Source organism: Cupressus sempervirens, chromosome 5 (assembly GCF_028749045.1).
Source record: "Cupressus sempervirens isolate cs-2001-9-10 chromosome 5, ASM2874904v1, whole genome shotgun sequence".
Classification (NCBI taxonomy): domain Eukaryota; kingdom Viridiplantae; phylum Streptophyta; class Pinopsida; order Cupressales; family Cupressaceae; genus Cupressus; species Cupressus sempervirens.
This window is the reverse complement of record NC_143122.1, coordinates 285,315,453-285,331,859: the sequence shown is the minus strand read 5'-3', so window position 1 is coordinate 285,331,859 and position 16,407 is coordinate 285,315,453. Positions and strand designations below refer to the sequence as shown.

At 37.5% G+C, this 16,407-nt stretch overlaps 1 protein-coding gene and 1 pseudogene across 1 annotated transcript; both read left to right on the top strand.

Moving 5' to 3' along the window:
* The first annotated feature begins 2,342 nt into the window (after positions 1-2,342).
* Positions 2,343-3,489, top strand: LOC149555688 (pentatricopeptide repeat-containing protein At2g13600-like). The gene is made up of 2 exons (XM_089829478.1): positions 2,343-2,479; positions 3,123-3,489. The coding sequence occupies exons 1-2, from the start codon at positions 2,343-2,345 to the stop codon at positions 3,487-3,489; spliced, it is 504 nt and encodes a 167-aa protein (XP_089685604.1).
* Positions 3,486-4,610, top strand: LOC149555687 (pentatricopeptide repeat-containing protein At2g13600 pseudogene; annotated as a pseudogene).
* The last annotated feature ends 11,797 nt before the right edge of the window (positions 4,611-16,407 follow it).

Genomic DNA, 16,407 nt, shown 5'->3' with positions numbered 1-16,407 from the left:
CATAGACAACTCACTAGATACTAAAGATTTAATAGAAAATATAAATCCCTTGGATTTGTTAACCAACCCAAACTTGTCTTTGATAATTTCCCAACTGTTCCAATCCATGGAATCAAAATTCCATAAGTCCCCACATTACTTGATGCTTCTCTTGAATAGAAGAAGAACCTATCTAGGAAATGTAGCATCAAGAGGTTGTCTATGATATTGAATCAACTTGTTTCACCCAATGGAAGAAGAGCCAAAACTAAAACCATGTTGAAGAGAGTCTTTTCACTAAGTATTTGCAAACTTGTTGCCATGCTTTCCAAATAGACTCAAATGAGCAAGAGGCTTTAATTTGAGAAAAAAGAGCCATCAAGAGTTTGTCTTCCCATGTCATAGTTTGCTATTTTGTTTCTATAGAAGTTTGGGAGATGGGGAAACAAACCAATAGCTTCCATGATTCATCTTCATCAGTAACTCAAGTTATCCATTTTGCAGCTAAAAAAATTCTTGAATTTTGGGGTCCAAAATGCCCAAACCACCTTTATCTTTCAGCTAAATACAATGTGTCCAACAAGATTACTCAAACCCAACTTTGCCATCCCAATTGAACCATAAAAAGTGATGCACTAATTTATCAAGGTCATCGAATCCTTTGATAGGCGACATCCAAGATGATGAATAATAGACACTACAGACTAAAAATATGCAATAATCACATCAGACAAAGAAATTTCCCAAGTCACAAGCTTAGTTTTTAATTTATTAAATAACCATCTCCACATCTCAGCAAATAATACTCCTATCCAAATAGAATACCCAAGAAGGTGTTAGGAAAGCTATTTGTGGAAAACACCTTCCAAATGCCAATTTATAGGGGAAATATAAAAGATTGTAAAGCTACTTTAGAACATTGAGATGCATAGGAAAAACAAGAACATTGAAAAACAAATGCACACAAGATAAACATGGAAGACCATATTTAATGTGGGAAACCCTTTCGGGAAAAACCCACTATCCAAAAAGCCCTTGAGAAACTTTGTATTACAGTAAACAAATTACATACAACAAACTCTAGTTTTTGGATAGGCTCACAGGCTCAAATTGTATTACAATCAACCTAACTTTTACCATTTCAGCCCATTCAACCTAAGAAATCCTGCAAACATTTCTACACTCTAAAATTCATTATGGAATCTAGTGCACTAACTATCATAGCACAAAAATGATTATTGACAGTCTTCACAATCCCAATGGTCACTCGTCCATCTGATGGTCACTCGTCGAGTTGGCAGTCCCTTCAGCATCAAATCACTCCCTTCGACATGGGATCACTCACTTCAACCTCTAAAACTCCCTTCAGCATCAAAGCCTCAGACACTCCCTTCATGCCTTGGTCACTTGTACCAACTTTTCCATACTACTTCACTATATTGAGATGACCTAAGTATGACAAATTTTTGGAACGAGCACAACATTAGCATGCAATGCTCTTCTTCACTAATAGATACACCAACATATGTCAGTTGTGCAATCACCATATTGAATGTGTTTAAATGATCTGCCACAACCATTCGTCCATCCATCTTGAAAGAGTACAACTCCTTTCTTAGGAAGAGCTTGTTTACCAAGGATTTTCCCTGATAAATATCTCCCAACTTCTTCCACAAAGAATGTGCAGTTTTATCCTCATGAACATTCAAGAGAACAAAATTTGCAAGACATAGCCTTATCAGTCCTTTGGCCTTTCGATCTGCTCAAACCCAATCTTCTTGCTTAATGTTTGAAGGCTTGTTACCAGACACATCAAACCACAGATCACAATCAACCAATATATCTTCAACTTTCCACAACTCAAAGTATGTGCCATTGAACTTTTCAGTGTCTACTCTCCCTATACCCCTCATCTCAATTACTAGATAAATACTTTCCAAACTCCCTCCCACTGGAAACAAATTGACACAGAAAATAACCCTACTCGACAAGGATAACTCAGGGTCTGATACCACTTGTTAGGAAAACTATTTGCGGAAAACACCTTCCAAATGTCAATTCATAAGGGAAATATAAAATATTGTAAAGTTACTTTAGAACATTGAGATGCACACAAGATAAACACAATAGACCAAATTTAATGTGGGAAACCCTTTCTGAAAAAACTCACCACCAAAAAATCCCCGAGAAACTTTGTATTATAGTAAACAAATTACATACAACAAACTCTGGTTTTGGACAGCCTCACAAGCCCATATTGTATTACAATCAACTCGACTTTTACCATTTCAGCCTATTCATAGACATTTATACACTTCGCAATTCGTTATAGAATCGTGTGCATTAATTGTCACAGAACAAAAATGGTTATTGATAGCCTTGACAGTCCCAACGGTCAGTCATCCATTTCACGATCACTCCTCCGATTGGCAGTCCCTTCCGCATCAGATCATTCCCTTCGGCCTTTGAAAGTCCCTTCGTACGACAGATTTTCTGCACGGTGAGTTCACCTCCACCGTACGGCAGACTTCACTCCCACCGTACGTGAGGCCTCCAACTCCACCATACTCCGTTACTCAACACAAGGGAAAGATCTGTCCACGTTTAATTTGTCTCCATTCAACAGGGATATCATCTATGTGTGTCATGATGATTTCAGTTTTAAGAGACTATGCACATTCAGTTTTATGGTACACTGATTATAGGATCAATTTCAAATCCATTTAGGATTTTCTTTGTATACACTTCACCATTTATATGTGGGCACTGAGTTTATTTGGATACTATCTTAGTGTTATTTGTGCTGAATTTACTTTCTCTGATCAATATAAATGTTGGGTTTTATAATCTGCCGTAGGAAAATTAAAAAGCCGAGATCAAGATTGAGGTGGAAGTAAATTGAATGACAATGCACTTTCGCAGGCTTCAATTATACCATGTAATGCCAATGTCATTCACTCTTCGTGTCAATCTGAATTTCCCAACACCACGTAGGAAGGGTTTTATGAAGGAAGCGCATCAAAATTTTCTCACTAGGCAGAACTCCACGGTACATTCTTTTATCAGTTTCGAAAAATTGCCAAACCGTGTTACCAGGGCTGCGCTTTCACAGGCTAAACAAATCCCCTCTCTCATAATCACAGGGAATTTTCATTTGCTACACAAACAATTTTCCAAAATAACCTTATCAACATGTATGATAAGTACGGCAATGGTGTAGATGCGCGTAAAGTGTTTGGTGAAATGACAGAACGAGACATCTCCTCATGGAATACCATAATTGCAGCTTACCGAAGACGAGGTTATAAACACAAGGCATTGGCTCTGTTTCACCAAATGCAACAAACATGTGTTCAACCCGATCGATTCACCTTTTCCAGCATACTCCAAGCCTGTGCTAAAATAAGGGCTTTGGAACAGGATATGAATACCCATCGAGGTATAGTGGAAAGGGGATTTTTGTCTGATAGCGTAACTGTGAATAGCCTGATAGACATGTATGCAAAATGATAGACAAGGCCCGCGAAGTGTTCGACAAAATGCCTCAAAGGATTGTGATCTCATGGAATTCTATGATTGCAGGGTATGCTCAAAATGGTGTACTTGATAAGGCTTTAAGACATTTTGATGAAATGCCAGAGAAAAATTTGGTTACGTGGAACGTTATGATTGCAGGGTGTGTTCAAAATAGTGATGTCGACCTGGCTTTGAGGTTTTTCAAAGAAATGCCTCGACCAGATGTCACCTCGTGGAATTCCTTGGTTGCGGGATATGCACGGGAAGGGTTTGTTGAAAAGGCCTTGGAGACGTTTAAACAAATTCTTTTGAGGGGTTTAAAGCCGAATTCCTCAACCTTTGCCAGCATTCTCCCGGCCTGTGCCAAAATGGGAGCTTTGGAACAGGGTATGGATGTCCATCAAGCTATAATCGAAAGCGGATTTATGTCAGATGTTGTAGTTTCAAGTGCCCTGGTAGATATGTATGCAGAATGTGGGAGTGTACAGAAAGCTCGTCAAGTGTTTGACAAAATGACTCAAAGGAATGTTATCTCATGGAATGCTATGATTGCAGGATACGCACAAAATGGATGTTTCCAACACGCTCTCCAACTCTTTGAAATAATGAAACAATCTAAAATGCAGCCCGACTGTGTAAGTTTCGCCAATGTTTTATTTGCATGCAGCCATGCTGGTTTAGTGCATCAGGGTTGTGAATACTTCAACAGCATGACTGCTGTATATTGCATTACGCCAATGATTGATCATTATGTGTGCCTGGTTGATCTTTTTGGCCGTGCTGGCTATCTTGAGGAAGGGCTCAACATTATTATCAAAATGCCCATTAAGCCTATGGTAGTTGTTTCGATATGTTTGCTTGGTGCCTGTAGATCACATAAGAATATACCTTTAGGAGTATTTACAGAAAACCTTCTTTCTGAGATGGATCCTGGAAATACTTTAACTTATGTTCCTCTGTCAAACATCTATGCAGAATTGGGCAGGTGGGACGAGGTTCAAAAGGTAAGGAAGGTGATGAAAGATAGAGGAGTTAGAAAGATACCTGGATGTAGTTGGATAGAAGTTCATAAAGTGGCACATTCTTTTTCTGTAAGAGACAAATCCTGCCCTTAGACACAAGACATATATGCAAAGTTGTCTCAGACAAAAGAATCAGGATGTGAGGTAAGACATATACTAAATGATGGCAAGGGGAAATGAATTTTCCTTTGTCGATGACAGTGAAAAGATGGACAATTGAGTTATACTACTTGAACAACTTTTCGAGTACTCAAGAATCTCCAGAGCATGTGTAGGCTGCAACACTGCGAGCAAGTTTATCTCCAAGATTTACAAGACAAATTTCTGTGAGAGATGTGAACAGCTCTGTCAAATGACAAAAATACCATATCCTTCCAGAGATTATAGGTGCTGCTTAGTGAAGTAATCCATGCATCAAGTTGTATCAGATCTGCAGTGAGAAGAGGGGATTAAAGTTTCATTTATTATATTTAAAATAAGTTGTTTTCCAAGATTTTGTACATCTAGAACTGTTTTTGAAGAAGCATGTACATCTCTGGACTGGTAAGGTGCAGATCGAAGTCGAATAATGGAAAAAGAAAACGGGATCCTAATGCGTCAAGGAAAAGGATATATTGTTTGCTTGCAGGAAACGTTTGAGAAATGCTTTTGATCAATTCAGTGATTGGAGATGGGAGATGACGGAGAGAGCATCTTTGATAGTTATTTACCGCAAATTTTGTCATTTTGTATGCTATTTTTTCTGGATAATTTTGTGTTATCTTGTGCTTATCCATGTGAAGTTCGCTGAAAGTGCAAACTGGAAATGAACAGAACAAGCAAAAGAAAAGATAAACCCAAACACACGATTTATCGTGGTTCACCACAAATTGTGGCTACGTCCACACTGCAGGGAAGATCTCTATTAATGTAAATAATTGAACTTTACATCACAGCTGTTGCTTCAGCTCTTTGAATACAAAATACAATGATCAACCTCCAAAACATATTTATAAAGTCTCAAAGAAAGTGAAGAGATAAACAATTTGGAGGGAACAATAATAAAATGAGCATAATAAAAAAAGGTGACTATTGGGCTTCACATATGCACCCAACAAACCTCCACTTGAAGTCCAACAGCGGTAATGTATGAGTCTCCTCTGAATTCCCCTACTGTTAATTCTTTACAACGCCAAGAGAATTTCGACAGAACTCAAACTTCTCTCGTGGAACAACCTTGGTTAATGCATCAGCTGGATTTTCCTTGGTATTAATCTTCAAGATTTGAAGTTTGCCCTCTTCAAGTTTACTTCGAATGAAATGATAGCGAACCTCAATATGCTTGGTCCTGCTATGAAACACTGCATTTTTAGCTAAGTCAATAGCACTTTTGCTATCACAATGCAACACTGAACCTTGTTGAGGACAATCAAAGTCACCAAACAGACGTTGCAACCAGATCAACTCTTTTGCTCCTTCAGTGAGAGCAATCTATTCAGCCTCAGTAGTGGAAAGTGAGACCACTTGTAACTTTGATGCCCAACTGATTGCTGCTCCAACAAATGTAAAGACATAACCAGTAGTAGATCTTCTATTCTCTAAATTTCCAGCCATATCTGAATCCGTATAACCTATGAGTGAAGTGTCTTTGCCATCAAAACACAGTACAAAATCAGAAGTGCCCTTAAGATATCTCAAGATCCACTTTACCGCATCCCAATGTTGTTTACCTAGATTGCTCATGAACTTGCTAACAACCCCCACTGCTTGGGCAATATCCGAACGAGTGCACACCATTGCATACATAAGACTACCGACTGCTGAAGAATAAGGGATGTTCTTCATGTAGTCTTGTTCTTCTTGTGTCTTGGGACACATGGCTAAAGACAAGCTAAAATGATCAGCGAGAGGGGTGCTGACCGGTTTGGCATCCGCCATGCCAAATCTTTCTAGAACGTTAAGAACATAGTGTTCTTGAGAAAGCTTTATTTCCCTCTTGTGCCTATCACGGATAATGTCCATGCCAAGTATCCGTTTCGCTGCCCCTAAATCTTTCATGGCAAACCTTTCTGACATTTTTGCTTTCAATTCTGAAATCAGCTTCATAGATGAACCGGTGACAAGCATGTCATCAACATAGAGAAGTAAAAGAATAAAGGAACCATCAGGTAACTTCTTGTAATAGACACATGGATCAGATTCACACCGAATGAAATTATGTTCAGTCATGAATCGATTGAACTTGAGATACCACTGCCTCAGAGCTTGCTTGAGACCATACAAGCTCTTCCTCAATCTGCAATATAAGTTTTCTTTACCACGTTTAATAAATCCTTCGGGCTACATCATGTAAATTTCTTCATTCAGATCACCATGGAGAAATGCGGTCTTGACATCCAGCTGCTCAAGTTCAAGATCATGAGCAGCAACTAAACCAAGAATAGCCCGGATCGTAGTCATTTTGACCATGGGAGAAAAGATCTCATTGAAGTCTATGCCCTTTTGTTGATCGAAACCTTTGACAACTAGCCTGGCTTTAAACCTCTTCTGATTTTTACCTTCATCTTTCAATCGATAAATCCATCGATTTTTAAGAGCTTTTCGATTTGGTGGCAAAGGAACCAAGTCCTAAGTATTGTTTTGCATTAGAGAATCCATCTCTTCCTGCATCGCTGCCTCCCATTTGTGAAAATCCGAAGCTTTGCGTGCTTCTTTGAAACTAGTTGGTTCTATTTGGTCTGAAAGCAAGAGTTCCGGCTCTACTTCTTCGGAGTATAGGGGTTCAAGATCAGAGAATCGAGCAAGAAGCCTTCTCTGTCTTGTAGATTTCCTCCATCCTTGAACATCCTCATTATGACCAGTATGGTCCTTTTCTTTATCCAGAGAATTTTGTGTTTGGCATTCAAACTCACTGCCTTTTGAAGATGTGTAAGAACTCCTCGTAGAATTTGAATGAACAGTCTCCATATTGGAATTGCTCCTGTGAGAGTGACTGTGCTCACTTGGAAAATGAGTCCTGTCTTCATGTTGACTCAAGGGTGGGCTTAACTCATAATGCGAGTTATTCAATTCTCCTACAGGTTTGACAGTATTATCACCCGACTCATGAATTGTATGATAATGAGGAACCTGCTGCTGAGTATTATAAAGATCTTGATCAGAAGGACCACGCTGTGAACAATTTGAACCGTAGCATTCACCTTTGCCTCTGCCATGAACAATCATGCTGTTTGAAAAGAGTATATCAGGCTCTGTTATTATAGCTGCATGGGGACAGAGATTACAATGGACGTTTTCTTGAACTTTTGAATCATTTATCAATGATTTCAACCCTCGGCACTACTGTAAGAACATGCTGGTTGCTGATGCATTGTAAATCCCCTACGTGACCTATTGAGGAGGTCAATGATCCACCATGAGGGAGAAAAAGATGCCCGCAGCCAAGTCTGATAGTATTTTGAAGATTCATGCTTCCATCGGTGGCACTTTCCCGTGCATGACCAGTCAACTTTCGATGGTGGTGAGCATTATTAAAAATGTTACCCTACGAAACATAATGAGTAGCTAGAGAGCCGTGGGTGAACTGCTGACTGTAGTAATTATGCTGAGTTCTTCCAGCGATTGGGAGATTTAGCTCATGCTCACCGTGTGTTGTAGGAGGAGCATGGGAATTTGCCATGTCTCTGTCTGCATCCAAGTGGCTAACTGTATGTGTTGATGCTCCAACATTTGAAGTTCTTTGCCCAACATTTACTCCATGCTTGGGGTGTAGGGAAGGCCACGGGTGAGGCTCCTATGTGGAGTCCACCTCATCCGTGAGTGAGTGCTCTATTTTATCATGCTTATGATTAAGTGCATCGGCAGGGAGAGTAACTTCATTAGTATAATTGCCATTTTCTCTGTATTCAAACAGAGGATGATCATCTCTGTTATGATTTGAAACTGGAGTTTCAAAACTATGACTACTTTGTTCACCAGTAGTGTTAGAGTGACTCCACATGCTAGTAGAAGAAGAAGTGGAAAGAGGGGCAGGAACTAGAACTAAATTGGGAGATAAAACACTTGAAGGAGTAGTGTTCTGAATGCTGTCAGTATTAGAGTTGTTATCAAAAATAGAGAAAGGTGCATATTCACATACCGTATTTTCCTCTATGTAATGCTGGAAATACCTTCTCATTGAAGACGACATCTCTACTTCTGATGATTTTATTCCCAACTGGATCCCATATTTTGAAACCAAACTGGTCTTCACCATAGCCCACAAAAATACCTTTTTGTGATTTTGGATCAAGCTTTTTTCTTTTCTCCTTTGGAACATGTACATAAGCTTCGCATCCAAACACCTGGATGTGTGAATATGAGATTTTCTTTCCTAGCCACTCTTCCTCAGGTATGCCAAAGTCCAACCAAGAAGAGGGACTTCGGTTGATTAAATATACCACTGTATTGCATGCCTCTGCCCAAAACTCCTTGCCTAAACGGCATTAGAGAGCATACAACGAGATTTCTCAAGGATTGTTCTATTCATCCTCTCCACTGCTCCATTTTCTTGCGGGGTGAATGGAACAATCTTAATTCTACGGATGCCATTATCCACACAAAATGAATCAAACTCTGATGAACAAAACTCTTTGCCATTGTCCGTTTGCAAGCACTTTATTTTGTGGCTAGATTGATTCTCCACTAAAGCTTTAAAGATTTTAAACTTGCTGAAAACATCAGATTTCTTATGCAAAATGTAAATTCATACCTTTCTTGTGCAATCATCAAGGAAGGTGACAAAGAAGTTTGCTCCTCCAATAGAGCTTTCCTCGGTGGGTCCGAACACATCAGAATAAACAAGAGCCAAAGGAGTACCTTTCTTTTCATGTCCAGTCCTCAAGAAGCTGACCCACTTCTGTTTTCCATAAAGACAATGTTCACAAAATTGTAAGTCAACTGATTTCAGTTCTGGTAATTGTTCCCTTTTATGCATAACAGCAAGGCCCTTTTTGCTCATGTGACCGAGCCTTTGATGCCACAATTCTGAATTGCTATCTTCAACTATCATGGCAGCCCCCACTTCACCGATATTTTTTACAATATACAAGCTCCCAATCTTGTCTCCTTTTGCAACTAACATGGATCCTTTTGTGACTTTCCATGAATCAGTTAAAGAAGTGACAAAACCTTGTGTAAATAGTTGACTTACGGAAATCAGATTTCTCTTTAGTTTTGGAACATGACACACATCTTTTAATAGCCATTTAACACCTCCTTTCAAAGATAATAAAATATCTCCTTTTGCTATTATTTCACATGTCTTATTATCACCCAAATATACTTCACCGAACTTAACTTCTTGATAATTTGAAAAGTATTCCGTACATGAGGTGGCGTGAAATGATGCGCCAAAATTCAAAACCCATGAGGCTGAAGTGGTTTCGGTTGTAGATAAAATCAACACGCTTTCATCTTTGTCATAGACGGTGTTGGCTTGACTTTCTCGCACTCGTTCTTGTGCTCTCTTATAACCTCTACAATCTTTTTTCACATGACCACTTTTACCACAAAACCAGCAGTCTCCTCCTTTCCTTTCCCTTGACTTCGAGCGCCTAGCTGATTTTGATCTTCTATGATGATTGTGCCTTCCTCTATTTTGGCTCCTTCCTCTATTTTCAGTGCTGACCGCTGTTAAGGCTTCACCGGATGAGGATTCCTTATTGCTTCTCCGCATATCCTCACTAAGTAGAGTTGCCATAACTTCATCATAGACCAGCTTGCTCTTTGAGGAGTTAGAAGTACTAACTGCTGTAACAACGGGATCCCAGCTGTCCGATAATGAACACAACAAGATGATAGCTTTAGATTCATCATCTTGTGTCATGCCAACAGAGGTTGCTTGGCATAGCAAGGTGTTCAAATCATTTATATGATTCGACATCGCAGTCCCATCTTTCATTTTCAACTTGTAGAGCTTCTTCATAATAAATATTTTATTTGCAACTGAGGCCGTTTCGTACATAGTTTGAAGTTTATTCGAAACTTCCTTTGTCGAAGATTCGTTGTGAACATTGAATAAAACATTCTGTGATAAAGAAAGAAATATTGTTGCCTTTGCTTTATCATCAGTTTTAACCGAATCTTCATCTGTCATTGCAATCAGTTTGTTTGTCTTTCCATTAATTGCTACTGCCAAGTCTTGCTTGACTAACAATGAACGCATTTGAACTTTTCACAAAATGAAATTCTGTCTTGAGAATTTCTGCACTCGCAAATCTTCCATGACTCTGGATTTTCAAATACCAAAATCAATTCCAGCATCTACGCCAAACTCTGATACCAATTGTGAAGTTCGCTGAAAGTGCAAACTGGAAATGAACAGAACAAGCAAAAGAAAAGAGAAACGCAAAGACACGATTTATCGTGGTTCACCACAAATTGTGGCTACGTCCACACTGCAGGGAAGATCTCTATTAATGTAAATAATTGAACTTTACATCACAGCTGTTGCTTCAGCTCTTCGAATACAATATACAATGATCAATCTCCAAAACATATTTATAAAGTCTCAAAGAAAGTGAAGAGACAAAGAATTTGGAGGAAACAATAATAAAATGAGCATAATTAAAAAAGGTGACCGTTGGGCTTCACATTTGCACCCAACAATCCATGTCTGCCAGTTGGGATTAAATTACGCATACCAGGTTAAGCATGCAAATTTATACATGATCCAGTAGAGTCTGTCTCATGTGATTCAGAAATTTTTAAGCAACATTGCCCCCAGTTTTTAGAAGAGTTAATTGGATTTCAATCAGAAATATATCACAAGACTTTGCATAGACAGAATTCAAATTCAAATTATATTATATTCGATGGTAATAGATACATATGCTGTTGAAATCCTGTTTACTAAAAGTTAAGAGATTGATCCTAATGGAACAGCATCAAACCTCTATATAGAAAATCATCCAAAAAAAGGTGTAAGTAAAAAGAAACCTCTATATTCTAGTGCCAGCTTGACAATTCCCATGCAAAAAAAAGCCGAACTTAATCGGACATTACACTTTGGAATGCACAATTAATTGCATTTACTAAAACATGAAACGCTCTGCGTTCTATCAGATTTCAAACATCTTCATACTTCTAAGTTCCACCTACACTATGGCTGTTGAATGTCTACACAGCAGAATTGACGAATCTTATATTATGAGAATGCAGTTAAATGCAATAAAGAAATGGCCAATCTTGACAATCTGGACAATTCGTTTCAGAAAAATCTCCAATTCTTGGACCGATCTTCTACATTCGTTCATTCCTCATTCAGAGACTGCTACATATCCGTTTTTAGAAGTTTATCCATGCATCGTAGACGAGCTCCCGTGCGGCTGCTAGGTAGATGGTCTCATGCAAACTCAATTTTACAGTTTGTTTTTAAGCAACCATTGTCTCATGCAAACTCAATTTTGTTCGTAAAAAATTGAAGGAAAAATATTTCTGCTTAAATTAGGCAGAAATATCATTTAAGTGCTTGTAATCAAATTCATAGTGTGTCTAAGGCTCGTGTAGATGATGGAATCAAAGGTGTTGATGATAGTTGGGTATAATAAAATGGTAGGGGGCATTTAGAGATCTTAGTACATTGGCTTCTTGCTAGCGAGCATCTTCTATGGGTTTGTATGTTTGTTGGGATTCAGTTTTCATTTTCACCTTGCATTATGAATGAGAAATTTGTATATAAACATATTTACAAATCTAAATATTTCGCTTAATCCTGGATTGAAGTCGTAGTTGTTAAGTTGGGGCCTATCATTGAAAGTTTGTGACATTTTTTTACAAATGCATATCTAAAACTATTAATATTTTCATTTTGTAATTTAAACTATAAAAGGATTTCTAAAATATTGTAGAAAGATTCTAATAAAATCTAGATTTTACTTTAAAACTATTTATCATTCAATTTTATTTTTCTAAAGAAACAATTAGTTTTAATTTTGTTTAAGCATGCATTTTTAATAAATATCTACTTTTATTTTCTGTTTAGCAATTATAAACAAATAAAAAATTATAATATAAATATTTCTTAAAAATAGAAAGATTCTATTAAAATTATTTTAAAATTGTGATATTGCTATCAAGATTTATTCACAACGAATCCATCTCTCATGAGAATAAATGGAACACTTTGTACTCATTAGATCCACATGATGCTCACAGAGGTGAAGCATTGGAACTTCTCGGGAGGTCACCCATCCCAATACTATTCTAGCTTGAGTGCGCTTAACTATAGAGTTTCCTCCATGGTTAAACTCATTTTGCTTGCAACCCCATTTTTAAAACCATCACCAGGTGTTGTGCCTTATGAACCATTAATTATCTAAAGCCCCTTAAGTTCATCAATTGATAAGTAGGAGGTATTTTCCATAGCAAGTCAAATTGTGATATCGCTATCAAGATTTAACAATGTATTTTTTTAGTCAAATTCGATGACCCATGTATCACGAGCAGTGATTCACAACAAATCCATCCCTCATGAGAATAAATGGAACACTTAGCACTCATTGGATGGATTCCTTGTGAATCACTACTTGTGATACATGAGACATCGAGTTTGACTAAAAAACTACATCGTTAAATCTTAATAGCAATATCACAATTTGACTTGTTGTGGAAATTACCTCCTACATATCAATTGATGGGCTTAAGGGGCTTTCTAATGAATGGTTCATGAGGCACAACACTTGGTGAAGGTTTTGCAAATGGGGTTGCAAGTAGAGTGAGTTTAATCATGGAGGAAACTTTGTAGTTAAGTGCGCTTGAGCTAGAGTAGTACTAGGATGGGTGACCTCTTGGGAAGTCTTAGTACTTCACCTTTGTGAACATCACCTAGATCCAATGAGTGCTAAGTGTTCCATTTATTCTCATGAGAGATGGATTCGTTGTGAATCACTACTCATGATACATGGTTCATCGAGTTCGATAGAAAAAGTATTAATCTCATTGCAAGATATGTTGTCAATTGGTGTCAAAATACTTAGTCATAATGAAAATATAGTAGTAACCAAGCTACTAGTATGTAATGTTAACCAATTTCACAAAGGAACCAATCAAACAAAGTTAACCTTGTAGAAATTTATGGTGTCAATCGAGCTCCAATGTGAACTTTGTCAATAGAGCAGTTTTGTTCCAAGGTGATAATCAAGCTAGCAGAACAATGTGAAGTGAGTCAAAAGTATCTACCAAGTGATCAACATGAACTGAGCATCCAATATCAGCCAAGTGCCAAAGTTAGCCAAGGTGATAGTGTTTCTTGAATATCTTCAACATCGCCCAAGTAAGCCATTGGACCCGAGTTACAACACTAAGCTGACTTGATAATTGCTTTTGGAATTAGTTATGTTGTAGCCAACCTATGAAAGAATTATTTGGATAGAGATATGTATGAAGTATTTTGTTTATTCAAGGATAGGATATATGAAAATGAAGAACATTAGCAAATATGGAAGAATAGATTGTTTGAAGGCTACAAGCATTCCAAGGAAAGGAAGAGACTCATCTATCACAATTAGGTGATTAGTTTGCTTCAAAGGATCTTCATCACCAATCATAGTTGCATTTTAGAGATCAATCCATTGATTCATCCTAATAGGTGCATTCAGTCCCAATTCCTTTAACCAGGTGGACTTAATAGTCCTTTGCACAAACTCCTAATGTAGTTCATACTTAACTGTATTGTATAAATCCTTTCACGAGGTGGACCTAATAGCCCTTATTGCTCTTGACCGAGTAAGATCACCATAAGTGATCATTTTTAAGCCTTAACATGCCAACTTTATTACTATTGTAGTGAAGAATTGTGGGTGTCATCCCCACCCCAGTTTTATCTTCTACTTGGAGGGTTTTTGGGTTACCAAGTATTGTGTTATGGTGTTGTTACTTTATTGCTTTATGTTTCCTGCATGCATGTAGATAAGACAACTTAACAAAGTGGTTTCATTGAAGAAGTTTAAGTGGTTCCTGATTCACCAACACCCCCTCTCCCTCCCCTTAATTACCTAGTTTGGATTACATTTCTAACAATTGGTATCAAAGAAAGGTTCTCATATCAATAAGCTTGAGAAAACCATTGAGAATGAAAATTTGGATCTGTTAGTCTCATATTGGTTTTGACGATTGAATGTCAACACACAACCAATTCTCAAGATGATGCCAAGTATAATATAGAAGCCTAGCTACAATGTGTGCTGAGCTAGAGAATTCAATAGGTGCCAAGTGAACTTCAGGTGCCGAGCGAAGTTCAAGTGCTAAGTGATAAGTGATGCCAAGTCACTATAGATGCCAAGCAAAGTATAGATGCCGAGTGAAATAGAATTACTATAGGAGCCAAGTGAGATAGAATTCCTATATGTGCCAAGCATCAACAACTAGTAAGTGCCAAGTAACACAGAATCAACATATGAGTTTGTATCTTCACAAACTCAGATGTAAACCATTTTTGAGCCAACTCAGGATGAATCTCGAAGGATCTTGAAGATAAGATCAAATCTTTTGCATTACCTATGTAATTAGCATGCAACTAATAAGAAAAATGGAGAAGGCATGCAACCAATAGGAAAAGTGCAAGAATTGAGCAAGAAATGAAGAGTAAATATTGATCGTAGATTCACACCTAACCCTAAGTCTTTGAAGCCTTTAAAAGGGGGAGGAAACCCCATTATGTATGCACATGTGAGAAGTGTATGGGTGAATTATAGTGAAGTGCAAAAGGGTGTAAAAACTTAGAGAAGAATAGAGAAGCATTGTAGAATTTAGTTGATCGAGAACAAAGTATCAAAGTTTTGAGAATGACATATCAGATCAAGCAAGGATTAGAGTAGACAGAGCATAACAAGGATCTGGAATTAACAATTAAGGATTGCAAGTCACCGAGTCAAAACTTTCTAATACTCTCTAACAATTTTTTTAGGAATGAAAATCTTTTGATGATAGGTTGGTTTAATAGCCATGTTGTAAGCCTTTAGACAAGGTGCTAAATCCTTTAACAAGGTAACATTCCAAGTGTGTGTTTGTAAATCCTTTAACCAGGTCACTTTTAATAGGGTGTAAAGTCTTTAATAGGATAGGCCTTTCATAGGGCAGACCATTGGAAGTGGTCAAACTTTGTAACCTTAAACAGTTACATATTGTTGTAGTGATACTTTGTGGGTGTCATCCCCACCCCAGTTTTACCTTCTCATTTTGGAGGGTTTCTGGGTTACCAAATCTTGTGTTATCTGTTTTCATGCATGTCTTTTAGATGAATTAGATGTATGTGAATGTTTTCATTTAAAAGGTTTTGAAGAGGTTACAATTAGTTACTTCTAATTCACCCCACCCCAGAAGTAAATCTTCCCACTTGTAAATTCCAACAAGATCTACATGTGGCATGGAAAAAATCAAGAAACTGAAGGAGCAAATCTCTTAGTCTCTGAAAAGGAAGAAAGAATTAGCAGAAAAGATGAATGACAATCTCTACATAGAAGAAAGAATTGAAGATATTTGCAAAGAAAGAAGTATGAAGCAAATGTAGCTATAGAAGATCTACTTGGAAGAAACCTTATTCTTCAAGAAGAAGTCAAAAAAATTAAAAAAGAACGATAGATTCATTCAGTTAGGATATGTGAAGTCATGGAACAAAAGAATCAAGCTAAAAATGACAAAAATATGGCAGAAGAAGACAAAAGACTACTCAACACTAGGATTTAAGAAAAAGAAAATGAAATCCACCAACTTTCACTACATCAAGCAAATATAGAAAATCAGTTGAACAATGCAAATCAAGATGTCATCAATCTAAGGATAGAAATGAAAGACTCGGGAATAATCTTAGAGCAAAAAGAGAAACCAATGAAAGAATGATGAGATCACAAGAAAGCATAGATCAATTAGCTAA

Excerpts from the sequence above, each read along its gene's own strand:
- LOC149555688 (XM_089829478.1), top strand. The coding sequence starts at position 2,343 with ATGGTTATTGATAGCCTTGACAGTCCCAACGGTCAGTCATCCATTTCA. Across the intron at positions 2,480-3,122 it reads TACGACAGATTTTCTGCACG|GGAATTTTCATTTGCTACAC; the intron begins GTGAGTTCACCT and ends TCATAATCACAG.